The following is a 22,815-nucleotide window of genomic DNA, read 5'->3' as shown; positions in this document are numbered from 1 at the left end:
ACTGCCACGTGACCCACTCCCACCTATATAACTTATATACATCTATGTAGCTACCTGGGGGGGCAGGATAACCCTCCCCTACCGGTACCACTAACTAGGCTATGATAGAATATTATTCCTGTCCCTAGCATCCCAGTTTATGACCTCTTACTTGCATAATTTATGTGTTTATGCCGTTTCGAATAGTTCATTAAGGTTCTAAGGCAATATTTTTTTTAGATGCAGCCTCAATTTTTTTCTAAATGCACTCATCAATCGTGATGCGCATCGTAATGCACATCGTAATGTATCCTTATGAAAACAATACTTTACTGCAGTACATAAAGATGGTAATACACCAAGTATTTTAATTTTATGCTATCCACATCATTGGTAAGTAAAACTAGCTTTAAGTACCATTTTTTCATAGAAGACGTGCCGTTAAAAATTAGTTAAATTCTTATCAATTATATGCTGTCTCGTAGGTTTTGGTTGTTTTTCATTGTAGTTGTCACGTTAACTACCATGTATCTGTTGTATATGGAGCAGTACATGTACATTGGTCCATTTCTACAACAGTGGCAAACGTTTATTTTGACATTTGGAACTACTTTTTTTGGAATACTTGGATTTGGGATGTTTAAGTTATCGCAGGGATTATGTTATAATACCTTCAATAATGGGAATGATCCATTCCAAATGACAAGATTAACTCCTTGTGTTGTCTCCTATTTAGTTGCAGGTCTCACTGTGTCAATATCTGCCGGTTTATTTGTGCAACTTCTACCTGGGATATTTAATTGCATTCGAAAATTCAGGAAAGTGGCACAGAAATGAGGGAAACTTCCTGGATAAATTCTAAAATTAGTTATCAGATAGTTCTATATTAGCAAGTGTTTTTCCCTGTTTCTTCAAACATGATGCGACATATAATAATATCAATTATAGAATAATAATTTCAATCCTGGTAATTTTATTCTCGAAAGATCTAGTTAATACACTACAATATTATATATATATATTTATATATTATAAGGACAAGACTAAACCTGAATTACTATCACTGTATTTTGTTTCTAAGTCATTAAATAAATGGTATCATTTATTTTACTTTTATTGCTATATATAAATCCAGCCACCCCAAATAAAGAATGCATACATACATAAAGGAACAAACCTTTTAGAGAATTTTTTTTTTGAATTAATGGGTCCAAAGTCTAACCATCTTATCTTTACCACCACTGCAAACACGTTTACCATCAACACTCCAGTCTACTGTGTAAACTTCATCCTTATGACCTGGAAGATCAACGGAAAGTTTACGGGTTCTAACGTCCCAGACTTTTAATGTAGTATCCTTGGAACATGACACTAATAAACGACAATCTGATGACCATGCAACTTGATAGACACTAGCAACACGACCTCTAAATGTGGCCAAAACCTTCCCGTCACGTCCATCCCATAATTTGATAGAGTTATCAAACGAAGCAGACACGATATTTCTACCATCAGGACTAAATGCTACATGATTAACAAGTATCTGATGGCCTGTCATTCTTACTAAAGGTTTTTGTTTGCTTTATAGGATTCCATAAGAACATTGTAAAATCATCACTGGCTGTAACCATTAACTCTTCAAGGGTGCCATTTTTCTTAACAACTTTCTCGTAATAAGCAAGAGCCTTAGTTTGAGGTTCTTGTGGTGTTGCAGTTTTCATGCCTGCATGATCAAATGCACCAACTCTTACTGCATAGTCACTCGATAGGGACAAATGGTTCACCCAATGTGCATGATTCTTTAATATATTCATACATTTACCTCCTTGTTTCATATCTCATACTCTAACAGTCTTGTCATGAGATCCCGTATAAAAGAGACCTTGACCACCCTATTTCACACATGATACTGAATTTGTATGGCCACTTAATGTATAAAAATAAACTCTTTTTGTTGTATCCGAAATTTTAATTGTACCATCCTTTGAGGCAGAAGCTAATCTTGGTTTCTAACCAGGAGCCACTAAAAATGAACAGGTTCCCAAGCCAGGGATGTAATCCATTTATGATGGCCTCCTAAGGCATCACCTTGTAGTTTCCCATGTTGTGATTCCCATAATCTAATAGTATTATCCATTGATCCAGTAGCAATCAGGTCACCGTTGGGATACCAGGAGACACATCGAACCCAATTAGTATGGTCACTCAGAATAGCTATTGGTGTTTGGGTATCACAATCCCAAATTCTTGAAATGTTATCACCAGCACCAGTGACTACTCTGGCACTTGTATGAAAAGCAAAATCAGAACATAAAATGGTGGAACCATGACCTGCAATGGTAGACGAACTTCTAGTGACCGGCCTAACTTTGAAAACAGCCTTTGGTGTAAATACTAATGTAACCGTATCTTCGGATGTCTTATGGCCAGATTTTAATAATGACGAGTAAAGATTATCGACAATATCAACAGTTTGTAGTGGATCTGAAGTTGTTTTTTTTACTTGGAACATCACAACTGAAAGTATACGGAACTGGCTTGTCAGCATTACCACTTAATTGATTTAAAAGTTCCTCAAACTGCTTCTCAGTGATGCCAGCTGGGTCCCTTAACGAATGACCTACAGTTTCACCTGTGTCTAAAGCCTGAAATTTAATGAATATGTTTGGTAAACCTTCAGGAACTAACCCAATATCATGGGTTTTTGAGCTTCTTTCTTTTGTTTCTTCGTAGGTGGAGGCAACAAGGTAGACATATTGTAGTCGCAGTTATTATTGATTTGATCTAGCTATGAATAAAATATGTCACTTTTTGATATAATTGTGTATTGTTTTCATACAATACATCGATGCCGCCGTTCGGAATAATAGGCGCGAATGACGAGCTTTGAGAAATAAAGTCTGTTTAATGTGAGTGCACGCCAGCGTATTCTGGTGAGAGAGAAAACTCTTTCAACAAGAAGAAATGATACAATCATAAGAGTATTTATTAACATATATACTAATGTGACGTATAAATTATTTCTTTATTTATTTTTATATACTTTTTGTATTACTTACTTTAGAACCCTGGATGAGCTATTACATTTACTTATAACAGCTAAGTGGTACTAACCTAAGTGTTTTATTATATTCCATTTATTCTTACTAAAAGTGTCTTATAGCACGATTTAATAATGCTATCTGTTTTACCCTGAACCTATCTATTCAATGCTTCCAAGTGCCGTAATATGTCTATATATGACGAGGTTTGACGAATCAAAGCTCCAATGTTAGTGTGCAACAGCGTGTTTTATAGTAGAAGGAAATCTAAACTCCAAGAAAAGTAAACACCCAATGTATATGTCTTAATGGATGCTCCTGTAATGCATTCTTTCTTTGGTAGAAAACACACTGACACAAGAGCACTAAACTCTCTTTATTTCACAAAAGTCATCATTTGTGTTATATAAGGGATACAACCTAACACAACGCCGTCACCCTTATCCATTCATTTCAAAAGTATTTAGTTATAAAATTCCCGTTATATATCTTCAACTAGTATGTATTACATAAGTTATCATCACACTCATTGTCCACTCCACCGTATGTGTCAAAATATATCTCACCATGAAGTGCCATTTGACTGCCAGCCTCTCCTGAGTCACCAAAGCATACACAATATTTCTGAGCCACATTCTCTCCGACGTACTGACTAAAATCATCCGATAACATTTCAAATTCGTCACCTTCCTTCGGAAATTGGTCCCATAAGTCTTGGTTACCATTATTATATTCGTAACTAGCCCATGTAATTGAATCAGCCCATCCACGTTTCATAAGAGTTGTTGTTTGACCAGCTTGATAAGCAATTCTATTTTGGAGATGAGCTTCGGGAGTATTTACATCACCACCGGTAACAGACACTGTCGTTGTGTTTGTGTCGGGGTTATAGGCATATCCAACATAACCGACCAATGTGTTATTCTTATATGGAGCGATCCTTGCCATGTTTGGTATCGCATTTCCAACATAATGATCAGCGGTGAAATCCGATAATGAATACCAGTTAAACGTTTTATTTCCTGCAATCCTTGGAGAGGTCCCATTTCAATGTACGAATGCAGGGTTGTCCTACATTAAAGAACGTTTTGCCGTAGTCGCTTTAGGAACTGATCTTGTGGTAATATAATAACCGACAGATGCAAACAAATAGTATGCAAAGGTTGCAATACAAACAACACCAGTAACTGGATTAAATTGCATAATTGTAACCGCACAAGATGCTGCTGCAAGGGTTGCACTTCCTCCAACTTGTGCTGCGTAAAAACTTGCATTTCCGCCCAGGAATCTGCGTTCATGTGAGACTACCAATGTTAGGATTGTTAAAATAGCTAATAATTTCTTTTTCATTTGAAAAATAAACTGAGAATACAACAAATTAGGAAAACGATAAAAAAAGTAATAATGTGAATTGCTTCCAATTTGAATGTCATAAAATTAGAAATGTGCTAGCTGTGCTAAGGGTGGTATGTGCTATTCATCTTTTTGCGATTATGAATGCATTGAGAATAAAAGTAAAACTAACTAAACATTTTACAAGTTCTTTTATTAACGAAATAGTGTCTATTTATATATGGTCCAAAATGAGAAGAATTTCCTGATATTCAAAGATTTGGTTTGACCACTTAGTCTGAAAAAGTTGCAACTAACGAAGAGCGATAAACTAAATGAAAGTCCATATTAAGAGATGCTATTTACCTTGTACCAAACGGTACTTGTACAAGCGCTTACTAGATGCTGCTGATTACTTGATTACGGCATCCTTTACTCAAGTAACCTGCAGCTACATGTGAAGTTAAGCCAGCAAGTAGCTACCCGCGTCTGCAAGAACTGTGAACGACCGTGTATTCTCGGACCAATCTTTCGCATTTTCGGCCACTTTTTTGATGGCCGAAAATTCGTGTCAGGAAAACGGGTAAAAAAGGATATTTTTCAAAATTCTGCTTGAAAAATACAAATGTTGCATTTCATTTTTACCAGGGTTTATATTTTTGAATTTTAGAGTTCTTAATTACGCAGAAATATTAGGGGTTTCTTATATTTTTTATGTAAAATGGAATATTTTTGGGGTTTTATTAAACGTTTTCTATTTTTTCATATGTTAATGGAACTGAAAATTTAGAGGGTATGAAGAATTTTCGAGAAAATTTTTAATACTTTTCGGCATCCAAAAATGCGAAAGATTGGTCCGAGAATACACGGTCGTTCACAGTTCTTGCAGACGCGGGTAGATTGTACACTATTATTCTCTCTGAAAGAAAGTACGAGAAAAACATATCTATACCCACATTACAAATATATATTGAAGTATGGACCAAAATACAACAAGTAATATTACTCGACCAGATACACGAGATAAGCTCTATCGCTGACACTATTATTATTGTATTCTTTGTTTGGATCTCTACCGAGCTCTTATTTTACTTACAATCTTCCATAACATATATATTTTTCACCCCAAAGAGCATTCACTCAATTAAAAACAATGCGAAAAAGTATTTTGATCTTTATATATTGCTATACTGGGTTCTTGTTCTTGAAACTAGCATCAAATAATGCCAGGTTGTAACAAGCGTTGTTGATGGATTTCACTTGATCAGGATACGTTTTGTAACTGTTGATGTTGCAATATGCCTGGGTTTTCAATTTGGAAATGTACGATGTACTCTTTTTGTCAAATATGAACCATTTCTCCTTTTCGTCCTCATTGTATAGATCACCATTAGTGGACTCTCTTTCGTGGCTCATCGGTGTAATGCCTAATGAGACCCCCGTAGAGTCCTTGGATTCTGTTGGTTTGCTGATGAATGAGGATACTTGTAAAGGTGGCAACCTCAACAGTTCTTTAGGTATTTCAAAAGTTTGATTCTTGCCAGAAAAATGTATATTCTCACTATTATGTCTTGAAATGAGTGGTGTTCTTACATTATGATTCTCTGCAGCGACGTGTTCACTATCGGATGTTGCAATGTATATTGTGTATGATTTCAATGATGACAGAATTTCATAAAGTATCAATTTCAGTCTTGGGCTAAATGATAACCTTTCAAATAGACATAACATATCATGGATTAGAGCCTTCATTGCATCTACAGAAGTTATGTTTGGTTACACGGAAGTTTTGGTCTTTACGTTGTCCGTCTAGCCGTGTTCCATCCCGCTTTTATTCCGTCTCGGAAGCTTGCCTAAGCAAAAGAAGGTACACATAGGTACAAATGAACTTCGAATTTTATTAACCGCTTCTCGAGAAAACCCATTGGTAATATAGTTTGAAGAGATCACTTTTACGAATGAACAATTTGATAATTTAAATTAACTTGAAATAATATGAATAGGGTCAATATCAACCATGTAAAATTTAATTTCTGTTTTAGATTCGATTTTATTCGTATATCTGTTCATATACAGAAAACCATCAAAATACAAACAACAACAACAACAACAACTAAATATGCCTTTCAACCAAGATTTTAAACCAGTCGCTCTAAAAGACATCAATTTATTCAAACCTGTCAAGGTTGATAACATGCAACCTTACTATTGTGCTGTTGTGCACTTCTAACTAGAATGAGAGCAACAAGTCCAGGTAACGTTCCAAATTCTGAACTGGCAGCCGAGTACTTCTGCCAACGTAGTGAAATCCCAGACCCTTTGCTTAGTACCGATATTACTTCCATCCCCAAAAAAGCTGACGGTTATGATAATGCTCTAGGTATTTGGAGTCAAGAACAAGTTGAAGCATGGAAACCAGTTTTCAAGAGAGTTCATGGAAACCAGTCCTATGTGTTTATGCAACTATGGACCCTAGGCAGACAATCTGAATCTGACACTCTAGCTAGAGATGACTTACCATATGTTTCTGCCTCCGATAACATTTATATTGGCAGCTCCTTCGAAGAAATTTCAAAGAAGGCTAATAATCCTCAACGTGCCCTGACAATCCCTGAAATAAAACAATACATCAAGGATTTCAAAGTTGCAGCAAGAAACGCCATTGAAGCAGGTGCAGATGGTGTTGAGGTACACAGTGCCTTTGGGTATTTATTGATCCAATTCTTGGACCCTAAATCAAACCAGAGAAATGATGAATATGGCGGTTCCATAGAAAATAGGGCTCGTTTTGTTCTAGAAGCTGTCGACGCTGTTATTGAAGAGGTCAGTGCCGAAAAGGTTGGTATTAGATTTACACCTTGGGGTGTCTATGGTGGCATGTCTGGTGGTCATGATCCAACTTTATTGGCTCAATTTGCTTATGTGGTCGGTGAATTGGAAAAGAGAGCAAGATCAGGTAAAAAAATGGCTTATATTCACCTTTCTGAACCTCGTGTAACTAACCCATTTTTGACTGAAGGTGAAGGTGAGTATAAAGAAGGCTCCAACAATTTCGCTTATTCTATATGGAAAGGTCCTATCATCAGAGCAGGTAACTTGGCGTTACATCCAAATGATGTTAAACAGTTAGTTAATGGTGATGATAGAACCTTAGTTGCTTTCGGAAGATATGGGATAGCTAATCCCGATCTACCATGCCGTTTGGCCGAGGGTCTTCCATTAAATGTTTATGACAGAAATACATTTTACGGCCAAACTAGTAAGAGGTACACTGACTATCCAACTTACGATGAAGCAGTCGAGCTAAAGTGGAATTAAGCGTGTGACAGTGTATATTATTAATCATCTTTTTAAATAAATTTTTATTTTATTTTAATCTAAATTTAAACTTTACTGAAGTCTTCAATATTTAATTATGTAACAGATGATAATTACCAGAACAAAATTACTAAAGAGGAGGTAAACTGAAAGTACATATTTATTTCATCAGGAATATCATTATTATATCCTTAGTCGTAAAACACGATAATATCTTTCAAATAATTCAAAAAATAATGAAAGCTATGAGATTCGAACTCATGCATCCGAAGATACCAGAACCTAAATCTGGCGCCTTAAACCACTCGGCCAAACTTCCTATTATTTATGGAATTTGTTGTATCTGAAACTGTTATAATGTAGAAAGTAGTAATACTTAGTTATTACAATTTTATGTTTAGTAAGAAATTGAGGTGAAGCAGACTTACTGTGGTTAGACTTATATTCGTTCATATTTGACAGAAATTATGTGGGATCAATATATCTCGAATGTGTTATGAAGCGCGTTATAGTATGAAACAAAGTTAATCGCATTATGAAACAAAACGTAATTCCAACCTCAATTGATATTGGAATAAAAATATATATAAAGACAAAGAATTCTGAACTTACATTCTGAGTTAGATTCTATTCGTTCTGTAAATTATATACAATATAAAAAAATCACTGACAAATATAAGAAAAAGATAAGAATTATATTTTGCTTACCTAACATTAATGTTAAACAGAGTTGCTGTTGTTAAACTGCTCATCTTTTGTGCATAGTAACGTTGGACTATGTAGCTCCAATAAACCCAATGTAGGGGAACGAATACTACATTATGCAGTATATATCATGTGTTATTATATATACGACAGTGCAGCACACTCTAAATTCTACTTATATTAGCCACCTTCACCTTCAGATAGGTTAAGCTAATGTTAGCCTTTTTAGTGCTGCCGCTACATATTCAACAGGTTATGAGCCCTGTCGCTTTAAAAGAGAATCCGTTGTCTATTAAACTCTCTGGACCCAAGCAATTTAAGACTTGGTTTATCCGTTTAAAGCAACATCTAATCCGTCATTCCACTGAGTGGTCTGAGTATGCCTCAACCGGCAATATTTCTTCTGTCATCGAAGAATACAAAATGTCTAAACAGGCATCCAACACTGCTATTCAGTTATTAAGTAGTGCTTTAATTGATCTAATCAAACTATCCACTGAGGGTGAAGCTAATAATTTGGTGTATAATATTAGTGACACTAACGAACTTCAAAGTGGTAAAGACTTATTAGACACTATTATTAATACGTATCAGATGTCAAATGTGCGTTATAATTCTGACATCTGGACACCATTGCTTGGCAATGCTAACAAACCATTAGAAGACAAGATCAAATATGCAAATGATCTTGCTTCTAAAATTTTTGAACCAAATGAATTTGACAAAGAATTCATGAACAACTGTTCGCCAGCTATCCTTTTAAAATACAAGGAAAATATTAATTCCAAGAAGAATTATTTTATTGGATATTTTTTATTGGCTTTATGTCCTGACTCTCAGAAACATTGTCTAAGTTTCATGGGTAATCTTACCAAGATGAATCACGTTGAATTAATTTCAAGATTAAAAGAAGCCGACGACAATACAACAAAGGTATCTACTGCTCTAGTCGCTACTAAAAAGAGGCCTACTACTAAGAAAACCCAAAAGAAAAAGTGTGGTATTTGTGGAGGTCCTTTCCATTATTTCAAAGACTGTGAAATGTTAAAGAAGGCTGTTCCTACTGCTCCTATCCTTGACAAAAATGATACGGATGCTTGGACCGCCCGGAACTCTGATGTATCTGATACTGATCTGTTTTTCTATGGATCAGAAGAAGATCACAATAACTTTTCAAAAACAGACTGGATTGTTGACAGTGGTTGTACTACTCACGTTACATGCGACAAGAATCTGTTGACTTCATTCGTTCCATCTGATGGTACCTGTATTAAGGGTGTAGGTGGAGAGATTCCTATTCATGGTCATGGTACTGCTAAAATTGGCTCTATTCAACTTGAAAATGTTGCGTATGCGCCTCAAATGCCTTTTAACTTATTATCAACAAAAAAGGCATGTACCAAGGCTAATGTATCCTTCATATTAGACAATGATAGTGTCTCAGTATTGACTTCTACAGGTAAAATTCTTCCTTTGGCAACTGTTAAAAATGGACTTTATGTCGTTGATTTCAAACCAAAGTCAACCTACGCAGAAAAAGCATTTTCTGGACATGAAGTCCATATTAACTCCTCTCTGACAAAGGCGAAAGATCGCTTATTATTTTCTAAGCAGGATTCAACACCAATTGAAGCCATTATTCATGCCCGTCTAGGTCACCCAGGAATTGATCAATACAACCGTATTGCTCCTATTATCTCGGCTCCAAAATTAAAAGTTAGCAATGTTACCTTGTGTCCAACATGTTCATTGTCTAAAGGAATCATCAAAAAAGGGACTACTTCTCAAACTGAGTACACCTCTCCTTTACAATTGATTCAAGTCGATTTATGTGGTGGTTTTCGTTATAAAAATTTCAATTCTGACAAATATTTTATGACCATCAGGGATGCTTATTCAAGATACTATTCGGTTATTCATTTGAAGAACAAGTCCGAAGCCGTTGATAAGCTTATGGATTGGATAACTGCTCAAGAAAATTATTTCGCGTCTCGTGGTGGGTATACTGTCGGTTCTATTAGAACTGATAATGGTGGTGAATTCGTCAATCATCAACTTCATTCCTTTATGACCAAGAAAGGCATTCAACATCAATTAACAGTACCTCACTCTAGTTTCCAAAATGGTGCTGTTGAAAGAGCCCATCGTACTATTGAAGAAAAAACTCGTTGCTTACTTGTCGGTGGTCGCATTCCAACTTCTTTATGGCCTGAAGCAGTATCTTGTGCTGTTTATCTAATCAATAGGCTACCTATTACAAATAAAAATGGTGCCATTCCGTATTGTTTATGGCATGATATTTCTCCTGAAAGATTTAATGTGAAGCATCTAAGGGTCTTTGGCTGCGCTGCTTATGCCACCTTAGCTACTTCATTAAGAGATGGTAAATTATCACCTACATCTATTGCCGGTATTCATGTTGGATACGATACTGATCATAAGGGATATAGGATATACCATCCACCGTCTCGTAAAATTTTCGTTAGCACACAGGTAAAATTTGACGAAAGTCATTTTCCATTGGCGGACAGTCAACAAACGATCGATTCTCATTCGTTTGCTACATCTGTTTTAGGTGGTGCTCCTTCTTATCCTTCCGTTGGAATCACTATGACTGCTCCATCTAAGCCTATTACAAGAAATGACTCTGCTCAATCAAATCCCTCTGAATTACCATCTGATTCAGACATTTCTATATCCTCTGAATCAATGTCTGAGTCTGACACTCCCATATCCTCCAATCAACCAACTTCTACTCCGGCATCACAACATGAATGCATTTCTGAGTCTCATGATCTAGTCCTTGCCGATCCTGTTGTAGACAATTTAACTACCGATCTTAGCGAGACACAACAACAACTCGAAGCTTTCAAACAATCTGCGGCGCAATATGCCTCTCATAATAAACAATTGACTGATCAATTACACCATGCTGTTAATATCATTCCAAGTCCTACCAGTCATCTCAAACGGCCAAATTCCAATGTCGAAACATTGCCTCCAATTTATGCTAAGCAAACATTACCACAGTCTCATGCATCTAAGAAGCGTAACGCTCAACTTACTGGTACTTCCACTACACTTGCAATTCCAACCTCTTTAAACACTGCTGATAATCACCAATTCTCTGCTATTCCAAGTGAACGACCTGGTTCAACAGATCTACAACGTATTCCAGTAGACCAAATCTATTCTGACCGTGTCCGTCATTTTCTATCTAAACATGATTGGTCTCCGACTGGCCATTCACTACATTCTTTGCCTGTTACTGTTGCTGATCCATTGTTCAATTCTAACCATTCCATTGTTATGAGAGACTCGTCTAATCCTCTCTCTCAACAAATTTTGACTCCAACTGGTGACACAGACCCTTCTACATCGATATCCTCTCCCGATTTAACTACTACCCAATTAGCTCTCACCGCCATGGTTCGAGGTCATTCAATGGTAAATGGTTCCCTAACGATTCCATTTAATATTAAAGCTGCTCTTACGGGGAAAAATTCTACCGCGTGGTTAGCCGCGTGTAAAAAGGAACTTAAGGCGTTTAAAGATCACGATACCTATGACTTAGTTCCTCTTCCTCCTGGTGCTAAATCACTTGGCACTCGATGGGTACTAACTGTCAAAGGTAACTCAACTGCTAAAGCTCGTCTGGTTGCACAAGGTCATCGTCAAATTGCTGGGTTGGATTACACTGAAACGTTTGCCCCTGTTGTTCGCTATGATTCTGTTCGTATTTTCTTAGCTTTATCTGCTTGTCTCCATCTTCATGTCCATCAAATGGATGTTAATACTGCTTTTCTGAACTCCTCTATGGATGATATTGTCTATGTTCGTCAACCGCCATCATTTATCAACAAAGAACATCCTGACTGGGTTTGGAAGCTGTCTGGTGCCATGTATGGTCTTAAACAAGCTCCTCTGCTATGGAATAAACACATTAATGGGACATTAACCAAATTAGGGTTTAATCAACATGCTGGAGAACATGGACTTTATTTTAAACATTCTCCTTCTGGTTTAATATTTGTTGCCCTTTATGTTGATGATCTTCTTATTGCGGCTCCGGATATGGCCATTATGCAAAAAGTCAAAAATGCGCTATCTAGGTTTTACTCCATGAAAGACTTAATGTCTGTTAACAAATTTTTAGGCATGAATGTCAATCAGACTTCTAACGACATCACATTATCGTTAGAAGATTATATTTCTCAAGCTGCTGTGTCAAATGCCATTCCTCTTGACAAACCGGTCGACATTCCTCTTTCTCCAACTACCAATCTTTTTGATGATCAATCCCTTCCGTTAGATAATGTCACTCCATATCAGAGCATTGTCGGTCAACTATTATTTATTGCCAATACAGGTCGCCCTGATGTTGCACATTCAGTTTCTCTCCTTTCCAGATTTTTAAAGGCTCCTACTGAAATCCATCTAACCGCTGCACGTCGGGTGTTTCAGTACTTGTATACCACTCGTAAAGCTGCTTTAGTGTATCGTATTGGATCTCCTATCCATATGAACATATATTCTGACGCTTCCTACGGGACTACTACAGATATTCCATACGCGACACGGGGGTATATTACGCAACTGGCTGGTGGTATCATTACATGGTGCTCTAAAAAGATAAGGTCCACAGTAACACTCTCTTCAACTGAAGCAGAGTATATCAGTGCTAGTGAGGCTGTAGCAGAAATGCAATGGCTACGAAACTTAATGCAACATATGGAAATTAAAATCAAGACACCTACATTATGGGTCGACAATCTGCCTGCTATTCATATCGCCGAAAATCCAGTTCATCATAGTCGTATGAAACATGTAGCTATAAAGCATCATCATATTCGGAAAACAATTAATGATGGTGAAATAGAAATACAGCACGTTGGCACAGAAAATCAATTAGCTGATATTACCACTAAAACGTTAGCCAGGAAGCCATTCACATATCTTACTAACAAACTTTTTCATTAACCCAGTATTTAACTTACGGGGGTATGTTATAATATAGAAAGTAGCAATACTTGGTTATTACAATTTTATGTTTAGTAAGAAATTATTACTAACTGTTCAATATGATTCTAGAACATTCTTTAAGAATGATTAGTAAGCAAGTATTACTAATTGTTTCATAAGTGTCTAGAACATGTTTCTAGAATGTTTAGTAAGAATACTATCAATATTTGGTAGACTGTTTTCCTTTTCCAAAAGTATAAAAGGACCACATATTCTAACTTTATATATATACAATCTTCTTTATATAGACTTACTTTATATAACATAAAATAAACTACAAGATTATACATTTGAATATCTATAACTATGTCCGATAATTTCAACTCGAATACTAATCGTATATTCTCGATTTCAAACTTACGTTTACAATTAAAACTTAAGCTACACCATTCACCTCTATACCTAACACCTTTAATAATGAACGAATATAAGTCTAACCACACTATGTCTGCTTCAGCTCAATTTCTTACTAAACATAAAATTGTAATAACTAAGTATTACTACTTTCTACATTATAACAGTTTCAGATACAACAAATTCCATAAATAATAGGAAGTTTGGCCGAGTGGTTTAAGGCGCCAGATTTAGGTTCTGGTATCTTCGGATGCATGAGTTCGAATCTCATAGCTTTCATTATTTTTTGAATTATTTGAAAGATATTATCGTGTTTTACGACTAAGGATATAATAATGATATTCCTGATGAAATAAATATGTACTTTCAGTTTACCTCCTCTTTAGTAATTTTGTTCTGGTAATTATCATCTGTTACATAATTAAATATTGAAGACTTCAGTAAAGTTTAAATTTAGATTAAAAAAAAATAAAAATTTATTTAAAAAGATGATTACTAGGATACTTGACTTTGGACTGAAAGATTGCATTCTCCCCCCTAAATGGTATCCTAATAAGGATTTTCAAAAAAATTGAAATGAAAGAAATCCAGTAAACGGAATAGATTATTAACAGAAAGGTTAAGAATGGCACGTATCCTCACGGTTAAATTATTTTAATTCTTATAATTCTTGACTACGATGAAGAAGAGGCATAACCTCTCCGCTAAGAAATATTATGGAAAATAGTCTTGTCTGACCTATACGTTATGGAGGGTTTTTTTTTGTATAAGACCATTACAACACAGCAATAAGTAATTTATTTGTGTTGAATCAGTATTCTCACATCATATTTCATAGTTTATAAAACATATATTCTTTACAGAAATATGGAGCTTCCAGTTTATAGTTGATACTCCAAACCTTCTCTATATACACAGTATAAGTGATGGATGATCGCATTTTCAACATCCCAGATACCATTCTTATAAAATGCATCGTTCTTCAAAATCTTAATAACATCCTCTTTAGTCTCAGCTCTAATGGTCAAATTAGAACCAATTGGCTTTCTTGGATCGCTATCATCGTTGATCTGACCTCCAGTTATCATGCTTCCATTCTTAATTGTTTCAGGAAGACCATTCACATGCTGATCAAAGACACTCATTCTATCTGTACCTGGCTTGTCATAGACAATTACACACCATTCTTGCATTTCACCCATTTCGTTTTTTAATTTCAATTGTTTTAGTTTGTTACCTTTTCTGTGTCCTGGAGTAAGATGATTTGTAGCGACAGAAGAAGTTCAGAGATGATATTCCTTCCTTTTTATAGTTTGTCTAAGATTTAACTTTCCGGTGATGGAAGTTCCTTTTTCCCATGTCCGCATCCGTCTTTCGGAAGCGGAAGTTAGGCAGCTTCCGTCACTTCCATGAATGGTTGTAATGTCGAAATACGAAGGCAAAGCCTGGTTGTTTGTAAAGTTCCTAGGTTGCGGGACTGCCTGATGGTAAGTTACAAATGTCACAAAATATAATACCCTTTCTTACCTAATAATGAATTTAAAAGTTTATTTATTAGGATATATTGGGATAAGTAAGGCCTTGTGAATGACCATATAGACTCTCTTTATAGGCTCACAGGAACAACGGTTGAACAATAAGTTCCGAAACACCGACACTATTTGGGATATATCTGAGAATTTAAGATATAGAATCTAATTAGAAGTTAACCAATAGTTACTTCAACTTAGATTTGTTTGCATTTATACTTTCTAATGATACCTGAAGAAATAGATGGAGATGATACCCATCTGTCTGAGACAGACAGACAGACAGAACAGTATGAGGTCCCATTTCTGTACATAAGAAACTTAATTTAATATATAAACATTTCTTCTAGAAAAGTTCGTCATATTTTACTGCTTAAAAATTAACAAATGACTGTAAAAAAGTTTAACTTACACCTTTATTTGGGGGGGATGTTAGTAAAGTTTACTTTCCCCGAACATTTGATATATGTTTTCACTGAGGTCCTTCTCTGATTGCAAATCATTTATTATGCTGAAAATCGAAATTTCGAGAAAAAGAAATCACCTGTTTTACATCGTTTCCATAAACAGTATAGAGACATAGTCGTGGACTAATATATGACACATATCTGTTACTAAAATAAACTTTCGGAAGTCCTCATATGTGCAACGCGGGTATCGAAGTTTCATAGGAACGTTATTTGTCAATCTTTTCTACATCAGGTAATCGAACCGGATAGAAATACTGCTGAAAAAAACGATTGAACAACTTATGAGAACTCCTTGTAGTTCTCAACATTTATGGACAAGCTTGCAGATATGTGTACGATTTCTCTATACTTATTTGAGATACATGACACTTTACGTGCCTATTCGTAAAAATCTATTAGAAATAGATACAATAAGCAACATTTCCCATTCCAATAAAATTTCGACATTAGAATCTAATTCTGACGAAGTATTTCCTTCAACTATTCATTCTTTGTCAATGAGTAGCGCAAAAACTTCTAGATCACAACCAAGTTCTGGTAAACATCTTATGAGTAGTTCTTCAATAATACCCTCCCGTTCATTACAAACTAGTTGATTGGGTGAACCACACAACGAGAAAATTTTAAGCTCGCACACTAATATATCTCCAAGTGAAGCAAAGAGACCTAATTCAGTTTTTACTACTAATTGGCTAGATTGTTTAAGTCATAGTGTTACCAAATATCTTGATATCGTAACAACCCAAAATACTCCCGATATAAAAAAGAATTGCAGTTGTTCTTGTGACGCTGAAACAGAAAATATAAACGTTAAGCATACCCAAAGTAAGATAATCATTGTGGTTAGTACACTCCAGCAGGAAGCGTTGTCTCAGTTATCTCTTATTGGGGGACAGAGGCATCATTAGTAGGTGTTCATTTCAATTTATCAGCTTACAAATAATCAGGTGTATTATTGCAAACGTATCTTTTTCCTCTAATAATCTTCTATAAGTCTGTTAATCCTATTATGGGATATATGTGTGTGTGTCTTATATAGGGTTTGGTGTATATTAATATTGGCTCTATGTTATTCTCAAATGTTTAATAAGTTTAGTAATAATTTTTTATTTTTTTAAACGAATACTTAATTTTTTATGTTTGCTATCTAAAGCAATACTTTATAATTACCCATCTCAAGTAAACAAAAAAACGAAAGTGATAATCATCCACCCGAAACTAATTGGATGATGACCATTGATTAAAGATAGAATTGTTACCTTAATACATGGCCAATTGACAGAAATTATGTTAGAACGATACATCTAAAATGTTCTACTAAATAACTAAACATTTTGTTTAGGTAATGCTCTTTTAGATAATAATCGTTTACCTATCAAGAAGAAACGAATGTCGATAAAATAAATAATATATATAAAGACAGAGAATTCTGAATGTACATTCTAAGTTAGATTCTATTCGTTCTATAAATTTTGTAAAATAAGAAACCACTTACAAATATAAGAAAAATATAACAAATATATTTTGCTTTCCTAACATGAGACCTTAAGATAACACCTACATCTCTCTACCTGCCACTATATATAAAATGAACGAAACTAGAACTAACTCTATTATGTCTGCTTCAGCTCACCAATTGGAACCACTAATAGACTTGTCTATTAGAGTTTCTTAAATTATCACTAAAGAGGTCTATTGTTATAAACATATCATTGAAGCGTCTCCGTATGGTCATATATATAAAATTTTTACACTACAAAAAAAACACCCATATTTAAGGAAACACTATCCTACTGTGAATTGAAAGGGGCGTTCTTTACTGAATATTGATATTTACATTAAATGAATCTGATATATGAAAATTAAATGTTTTTACATTTTTTTTATTTCCAAAATAAGAAAATAAAATTCCCTATCATCAGTGGATATTAATACTTTTCTCTAAGTAATCGACGCTTGGAATAGATTTCACATTACCTAAACCAACTATTGAAATTGGTTTATCCTTTAACCTGTAGTTAGCCCAGGAAATGATATCGTCCTTTGCAATTTTATCTACCTTTTCAAACACTTCCTCAGGCGATAATCTTTTACCAGTGGTTACAATCTGTCTTCCCATATCTTCTACAATAGCAGTAGACCCATCAAGTGATAGAAGTAATGCTGCCTTTAACTGGGATTTAGCTCTTACGACCTCATTATCAGAAATATTTCCAGCTTTGATTCTTCTCCATTCCTTCATTATTTCGTCAATAATTAGCTTTGCATTATGCTCCTTTGAGTCTGTTACGATATACATACCCCATAGCCCAGTGTCTGCGTATGAAGTAGAAAAGGACATGTATGAATTGGCTAAAGCACCGTTATTAGAAGCAGCAACAGCTAATGGAGATGGTGAGTTAGTACCAGCACCGACGGCTCTGTCCCAGTTCCCTACTATAGCCTGTGTAGCAAGTGCAATAAAATAATCTGGTGCTGACCAAGAAACACCCTCTAATGCAATAGCTATATGAGTTGTTGGTAATGAACTTTCCTTTATAAATCTTTCACCTCTGTTGAAAACAGGTAGCGCACCACGAGGAGATCCCAAAGGAACTGGAGCGGTAGATTTCTCAATGTGTCCGAAATACTTCTGCGCTTGCTTAACTAGGTCTTCATGGTCTACAGCACCTGCACCAGCTAGTACCATTCTATCACCTTTATAATTTGTAGATATATAGTTTTTCAAGTCATTTCTTGTAATCGATTTAATATTTTCAATAGGTCCTAATATGGTTCTCCCCAGTGGTTGATCCTTAAAAGCTATTTCGTGCAAGTGATCAAATACTACTTCATCATACATTTTTCCTACTTCTTCACTTTCTCTTATAATCACGTCTCTTTCTCTCTCGATGGCCCTAGGATCCAAAACAGATTTTGTAAGAATATCACTCAGAATGTCGACTGCCTCAGGGATATCCGCCTTCATAGATTTCGCATAGTAGACTGTATTCTCTCTAGATGTATAAGCATTCAAATGAGACCCAATATTCTCAATCTCCAGTTCTATTCCTCTTTGAGTTCTACTCTGAGTACCTTTAAATGCAAGATGCTCCAGAAAATGTGCAGTACCATTGTTCTTGACATTCTCAGCTCGAGAACCGGCATCAACAAATATACCTACTGTAGCACTTGATGTTCCAGGAATAAACTCAGTAGCAACGGTTAAACCATTGGGTAGAACAGATGTCCTTGTATTTTGAAGGGCAGCTGTAGCCATTAATCGGGCATTTCTCAAACTTTGAAAACCTAAACGACGTAACATGTTCAATGATTAGCAAATTCTTGATGTCTTTATTAAGCTAAACAAACAATTATCAGATATACGAAGGGGTTTTCCTCTGTTAATTCCTAACTCTTAAATAGTTTATCGTTCCCACTAAGATTGGGGGTACTTATTTCTCTCATTGTTGTCCATTAGTAATTCCGCACTTTGCGGCCAGAGGCGTCCGCGTTAAAAATAGGGTTTCCAGAAACCCTATATAGGAGGACCCTAATAACAACAGAACTCAAACATCATAGAAGAAAAGGTGCTGAAGCTGGAGGATTGATGTTGATGTAGTCTTGATTTATTGAAATATATATTATGTATCTAATTAAGATTATGTGTATTGTTTCAAATTCATTTTCATATTGGTCATGAAGTTGTCGTGATTGAAGTCCTCACGCTTGGCGATGTATGATTGGATTATATCTCTTTTCAAAGTAGCCAAGTGACCTTCTTTCGTAAGCGAGTCTAAGAGATCTGGCTGTACAGTAAATATATTAGCAAGTTCTCTGAGAGTTGCAAATTTTTCTAGCAAGTTCGGTATACGCCAATCTTCAATGACAGTTTGGAAACCAATAATATCCTTTGTTACGATAATTCCACCTATAGAACTGACTTGAAACTTGGAATAATGAGCTAGTAACAATCCATATAATTCTTCCCCTATATTGTCTAGGAATGCCTTTAAATTCTTCTCCTCTAGGTATACTGATGTTTGGGAATACAAGGATGTCAATAAATTGCTAATTTCCACTGCTGGTAGTGTATCTTGATCTAATAAGTCCTGGGATTTCGGTATGAAATCCTTTTTGTTTTGTTTTGCCAATATGTCCGAAAATTTAGCAGAATAGACACTCGCAATTTCATCAATAATGATATTTATGGAGATCTCACATTTTCGTATATTATTATTTGTCAACTCAATAACCTGCTTTTTAGCATCCGGAGCATCACTCAAAAGGGGTAAAAATATTGCTTTAATGGAAGTAGAAACAAGATTTAAGATATCAGTACTTTTAGTAACGTAGCTTAGAAAAGATAAATTGAAATCATCTAATTTATAGATATCTAACTGTTTCATTCTGAAAAATGCAACCTCCAAAGACATCTCCACATAATTACCTACAGTACCAAGGAACATGATATCTAATAGTTCCAAACTATACTCACTGGCTTTATTAGGAACCAATTCCATAACTCTAGCAACAGATTCTACGACACACTTTAACATAGAGTCCACAGTATCTAGGTTAAATGATGGATCTGAATTATCTAACATTGCATCATTGTTGTAGTCGTTGCCACGGTTATTTGTATCTTGTGAGTTCGATAAATGTGACCTACCAACACCGACATCGCGGTCATGGGAGAGAGTGTTGGATCTTGTTAAAGATAGATTTGATAAATGATCCAATCTATCAAATCTTTTTTTCATAAACTCATTAAATTGTGATAACTTCCTCTTAGATGTTGTTGCTGTCTGTGTGATAAATTCTTCATAATGCGTATTTCCGTCTTCATCCTTTTCCATCATTTTACCTAATTTATTTAGCAACATCTTACTATTTATCTCTTTACTATGTTCATTAGTAAATATCGATGTCTTGTCGACTAAGATATTCTCTAAGTTTCTCTTCTCAATGTCAAAATACCTAGCTCTGTCATAAAGATATCTTGAAAACATATCCGAACTACATTGTTCTAGGACGGTTATAATACTACTATTGCTATTGTTATCTAATGCATTTGGAACTGATTTGGAATCTGTTGTGTCTTGATCTATCTCCAATATTTGGAAGAATTCAGTTAGATCCTTCACGAATTGACCTATCAAGGAATATAACCCATGTAAAGTTCTGACATATGCTAAATTAGATAAGGACAAAGAATTGTTTAACAATGTCTCCACCTTTGGCTCTATCTGTTGAACGAAGACTCTTTGAACGAACAGTTGCATGACGTACGAAGCCCTCCCCTCAAAGACACCGTTCACAATCTTAGACTCATTTTTAATGACAGATTCAATATCATTTAACATGTTTAATATATTTTGTTCATAAACTACAGTGTGTATATTTTGATCCATAAGCCTTTTCTTAAATTGATCATCTATCTCCATTTGTTCATCGAGTCCTATCTCATCACTATTTATAAAATATGCATGTTGATTAATAAAACTTTGAATCACATTGATCCCACCATTGAATTGGTTCAAAATTAATGCAATTTCGTTTAATTGATTGAAATCATTCTCACGATATGCCGAATTAAAATTTTCTAATAAAGTCGTTTCCATCATTTCAGAATACTTTTCTATAAATTTTGTAACTTCACTAGTCTTTGGAATTGCTGTAGTTTCAACCTTTCTTGATAATTCTAATAAATTCTTAATATATGTTGCAGCTTGGATCTTATTTCTCCAATTCTTAGAGGTTCTTAAGTTTTCAATATTGGTTGAACTCCCTGTTGTGTAAAAATTCGAATATTCTGTTATTAATTCAACCGATTTGACATAGTTCTTACGTTTACGTATTGTTGATTCCAATTTATCACTTAGTGGTGATACAATTTGATTTACATTTGTCAATTTGTTATCTAATTCACTAAATTGAATATTTATCCTTTGAATATCAGTGGCCAAATCAATTACATTTTCAGAATGCACTAGTTCCTGTCTAGCCACTTGATCTTCAAACCGATTTTTCTTACTCACAGCATCATCGTTTAATCCTTTCAATTCTTTTAAAGTTGATTCAAATGTTCTAATGAATGGTTTAGGGTCCAATCTTTCCCAATTGGCAGCATCATGTTCATCTTGCAATTGCATTCCATCATCTCTACTCCCTGACTGTCCATAAGAGAGAGAAGAAGAGACTGCCTTAATCGAGTGGTCTTTACTTAGGGACTCTACAAACTCGTTCACTGTCAATCCACCGAGGAAATTATCCAAGGTAAGTAACTTTTGCCATTTGGGATCCAACTCATATAACGAGTTCATCTATACGATATATTAGAAAGAAAAAAAAACAATATTTGTTGTTTTTGTTGATGATCTTGAATCAAATTGCAAGGGAACTGCAACAAATTATTTGAATGATCCTTTCAATTAGTTATTTTTTATCGAAATTTCGTCTCTAAAAACCGTTGTCCCTATTTCGTTGTTTTTATTAATTAGGTGAAATGGTCTGTTTTTGTTTGTTATTGTCAGTGAGGAGCGAACTTTCCGGTATCCTAAGGAAACTAACTACCACAGTAGAAAGGGGGGTGTCAGTAATTTGGAAAACAAGAAACCTATCAAGAGAAAAAGAGTGCACTTGACATTAACGATAATATGTCGAACGTAAATATATAATAGGTACCAAATGAAAAATACTTTTCCAAGGATAAGGCTTGAAAACTGCTATATTTTTCAAGTTGAAAAAGTATGTAGATATTACAGCATGTTTAGACGAGGTCTTGAAAATATTTTGAAATAATTGTCTGTCACTTTTATATGCAATTTCAAATGGGTATACTTCAGTCTCGTGTAAGTTGCCAGTTGTTGAACGTAATTATATGTGCGACTGTATATAGAAAACAATAACAGCAACTAGTGCGGTAGGAAATATCCCTTTTGGTCTACCGTGTTTGCAAATTCACCAACCAATATACATCTCTTTATTTTCGACACTCTAGAGAGATATATCCCTCAAGCAGTCCAATAGATAAACAGAGGTGCAATATTAGTATCATTATGGGTTATAGATAACCCAAACAAA

The 22,815-nt window shown here is 35.0% G+C and overlaps 6 protein-coding genes and 2 non-coding genes across 8 annotated transcripts; 3 read left to right on the top strand and 5 right to left on the bottom strand.

The window, feature by feature from the left end:
* Nucleotides 1-3,515: 3,515 nt before the first annotated feature.
* On the bottom strand, nt 3,516-3,968 carry KABA2_05S01298 (uncharacterized protein; the record flags this gene model as incomplete). Its single annotated transcript, XM_041550709.1, has 1 exon — nt 3,516-3,968. One exon carries the CDS (start codon nt 3,966-3,968, stop codon nt 3,516-3,518), a length of 453 nt encoding a protein of 150 aa, XP_041406643.1.
* Nucleotides 3,969-6,587: 2,619 nt separating this feature from the next.
* On the top strand, nt 6,588-7,670 carry KABA2_05S01254 (uncharacterized protein; the record flags this gene model as incomplete). The annotated part of the gene is made up of 1 exon (XM_041550708.1): nt 6,588-7,670. The coding sequence occupies one exon, from the start codon at nt 6,588-6,590 to the stop codon at nt 7,668-7,670; it is 1,083 nt and encodes a 360-aa protein (XP_041406642.1).
* Nucleotides 7,671-7,907: 237 nt separating this feature from the next.
* Nucleotides 7,908-7,989, bottom strand: KABA2_05S01232. Its single transcript has one exon. It is a non-coding gene; the product is annotated as a tRNA-Leu (tRNA).
* A 599-nt stretch (nt 7,990-8,588) lies between these two features.
* Nucleotides 8,589-13,355, top strand: KABA2_05S01210 (putative Ty retrotransposon; the record flags this gene model as incomplete). Its single annotated transcript, XM_041550707.1, has 1 exon — nt 8,589-13,355. One exon carries the CDS (start codon nt 8,589-8,591, stop codon nt 13,353-13,355), a length of 4,767 nt encoding a protein of 1,588 aa, XP_041406641.1.
* A 593-nt stretch (nt 13,356-13,948) lies between these two features.
* KABA2_05S01188 lies at nt 13,949-14,030 on the top strand. The gene has a single exon. It is a non-coding gene; the product is annotated as a tRNA-Leu (tRNA).
* Nucleotides 14,031-14,632: 602 nt separating this feature from the next.
* On the bottom strand, nt 14,633-14,944 carry KABA2_05S01166 (uncharacterized protein; the record flags this gene model as incomplete). Its single annotated transcript, XM_041550706.1, has 1 exon — nt 14,633-14,944. The coding sequence occupies one exon, from the start codon at nt 14,942-14,944 to the stop codon at nt 14,633-14,635; it is 312 nt and encodes a 103-aa protein (XP_041406640.1).
* A 2,724-nt stretch (nt 14,945-17,668) lies between these two features.
* MAS1 (mitochondrial processing peptidase) lies at nt 17,669-19,054 on the bottom strand (the record flags this gene model as incomplete). Its single annotated transcript, XM_041550705.1, has 1 exon — nt 17,669-19,054. The coding sequence occupies one exon, from the start codon at nt 19,052-19,054 to the stop codon at nt 17,669-17,671; it is 1,386 nt and encodes a 461-aa protein (XP_041406639.1).
* Nucleotides 19,055-19,391: 337 nt separating this feature from the next.
* SEC10 (exocyst subunit SEC10) lies at nt 19,392-22,055 on the bottom strand (the record flags this gene model as incomplete). Its single annotated transcript, XM_041550704.1, has 1 exon — nt 19,392-22,055. One exon carries the CDS (start codon nt 22,053-22,055, stop codon nt 19,392-19,394), a length of 2,664 nt encoding a protein of 887 aa, XP_041406638.1.
* Nucleotides 22,056-22,815: the final 760 nt, after the last annotated feature.

The sequence above is a fragment of the Maudiozyma barnettii genome (assembly GCF_903064755.1).
Source record: "Maudiozyma barnettii strain CLIB 1767 genome assembly, contig: KABA2_05, whole genome shotgun sequence".
In the NCBI taxonomy this organism is placed as follows: domain Eukaryota; kingdom Fungi; phylum Ascomycota; class Saccharomycetes; order Saccharomycetales; family Saccharomycetaceae; genus Maudiozyma; species Maudiozyma barnettii.
Note: the sequence above shows the minus strand (reverse complement) of the source record. Positions and strands in the feature narration are given on the sequence as shown.